Source organism: Palaemon carinicauda, chromosome 26 (assembly GCF_036898095.1).
Source record: "Palaemon carinicauda isolate YSFRI2023 chromosome 26, ASM3689809v2, whole genome shotgun sequence".
Classification (NCBI taxonomy): Eukaryota; Metazoa; Arthropoda; class Malacostraca; order Decapoda; family Palaemonidae; genus Palaemon; species Palaemon carinicauda.
The window spans coordinates 59,048,448-59,050,947 of NC_090750.1; the positions used below are offsets into that span (position 1 = coordinate 59,048,448).

At 31.8% G+C, this 2,500-nt stretch overlaps 1 protein-coding gene across 1 annotated transcript in view; it reads right to left on the reverse strand.

Moving 5' to 3' along the window:
- Positions 1-388: 388 nt before the first annotated feature.
- Positions 389-2,500, reverse strand: part of LOC137619522 (prostatic spermine-binding protein-like) — a 4,187-nt gene continuing 2,075 nt past the window's right edge. Inside the window, exon 3 of the mRNA XM_068349608.1 lies at positions 389-1,062. Coding sequence (XP_068205709.1) covers positions 651-1,062 — 412 coding nt within the window. The 3' untranslated portion in view covers positions 389-650. The remainder of the gene's footprint in view (positions 1,063-2,500) is intronic.

Consider the following 2,500-nt stretch of genomic DNA (forward strand, 5'->3'; position numbering starts at 1 on the left):
CGGAACTCTCTCTCTCTCTCTCTCTCTCTCTCTCTCTCTCTCTCTCTCTCTCTCTGTGCCTAATAATTCTAAATCATTTTGGAAAGTCTTAGTAGCAGTAATAATAAAAATAGCTAATAGTTTTGCTATCTTTTATTTCAATTGTTCATTAATTCTTATATAATTTATCTATTTCCTTATTTCCTTTCCTTCCTGGGCTATTTTTCCCTGTGTGAGCCCTTCGGCTTATAGCATGTTGCTTTTCCAACTTAGTTTGTAGATTAGATAATAATAATGATAATAATAATAATAATAATAATAATAATAATAATAATAATAATAATAATAATCATTATCAAGAAAAGATTTAAAGAACTCAAGAACCCAAAGGATAATAAAGACAAAATCAAACTATTAATAAGTTTAAGGATTTAATTCTGACAAAAGAAAAACAAAACTTGAACAGGTATTTCGTTCTTAGGAGACAAGAAAATAGAAACTGGCAACTAACTTCTAACAGTGTTTGATGGAAAAATTATTTATATATATGATTATTTGAACAAAACAACTTGATGTGAAGTTTGTTCGTTGTGTTAGGATTTACTCGTTCATCTTCCTCGCTATTTTCATCTACGTGGTCACTATCATGAAGGTCCATGTCACTATCATTTTTATATTTTCTCATCATTATCAGCATCAGCATCATCATTATCACTGGCGTTATCGATATCATCTTTCTTACTATCACTGTCTTCATCTTTGCCTTCTTCATCTTTACTTCCTTCATTTTCATCTTTGCTTTCTTCATCTTTGGGTTCTTCATCGTTATCCTCATCATCTTTCTTTTCATCTTTGCTTTCGTCTTCGGCATCTTTATCATCTTTGCCTTTCTCTTCGTCATCTTTTTCATCTTTGCTTTTCTCTTCGGCATCTTTTTCATCTTCCTTAGGTTCCTTCACTTTTTCGCCCTCTTCTTCATTATCTTTTTTGTCTTCCTCTTTGCTGGCGTCACTCTTGTCTTCCTCATCTTTTTTAGTTTTATCCTCGTCACTCTCATCATCAATTTTGATGACAGGAGCGTCTCTGGAAAAGAGACATGAGAAAAAAAATAATAATTATCATGTTACATTGATATTCTACCAAATCAATATTTAAGTAAAATGTATTCTCAGTGGCGAATATACTTAAATGAAGACCAATATTTAAGTAAAATGTATTCTCGTTGGCGAATATACTTAAAGGAAGACCAATATTTAAGTAAAATGTATTCTCAGTGGCGAATATACTTAAAGGAAGAACAATATTCAAGTAAAATGTATTCTCAGTGGCAAATACACTTGAAGGAAGACCAATATTTAAGTAAAATGTATTCTCAGGGGCGAATATACTTAAAGGAAGACCAATATTTAAGTAAAATGTATTCTCAGGGGCGAATAAACTTGAAGGAAGACCAATATTTAAGTAAAATGTATTCTCAGTGGCGAATACACTTGAAGGAAGACCAATATTTAAGTAAAATGTATTCTCAGGGGCGAATGCACTTGAAGGAAGACCAATATTTAAGTAAAATGTATTCTCAGGGGCGAATATACTTAAAGGAAGACCAATATTTAAGTAAAATGTATTCTCAGGGGCGAATAAACTTGAAGGAAGACCAATATTTAAGTAAAATGTATTCTCAGTGGCGAATACACTTGAAGGAAGACCAATATTTAAGTAAAATGTATTCTCAGTGGCGAATGCACTTGAAGGAAGACCAATATTTAAGTAAAATGTATTCTCAGGGGCGAATATACTTAAAGGAAGACCAATACTTAAGTAAAATGTATTCTCAGGGGCGAATAAACTTGAAGGAAGACCAATATTTAAGTAAAATGTATTCTCAGGGGCGAATACACTTGAAGGAAGTCCAATATTTAAGTAAAATGTATTCTCAGGGGCGAATGCACTTGAAGGAAGACCAATATTTAAGTAAAATGTATTCTCAGTGGCGAATACACTTGAAGGAAGACCAATATTTAAGTAAAATGTATTCTCAGTGGCGAATACACTTGAAGGAAGACCAATATTTAAGTAAAATGTATTCTCAGTGGCGAATGCACTTGAAGGAAGACCAATATTTAAGTAAAATGTATTCTCAGGGGCGAATATACTTAAAGGAAGATCAATATTTAAGTAAAATGTATTCTCAGTGGCGAATAAACTTGAAGGAAGACCAATATTTAAGTAAAATGTATTCTCAGTGGCGAATACACTTGAAGGAAGACCAATATTTAAGTAAAATGTATTTTCATTGGCGAATATACTTAAAGGACGACCAATATTTAAGTAAATTGTATTCTCAGTGGCGAATACATTTGAAGGAAGAACAATATTTAAGTAAAATGTATTCTCAGTAGGGAATACACTTGAAGGAAGACCAATATTTAAGTAAAATGTATTTTCATTGGCGAATATACTTAAAGAAAGACCAATATTTAAGTAAAATGTATTCTCAGTGGCGAATACACTTAAAAGAAGA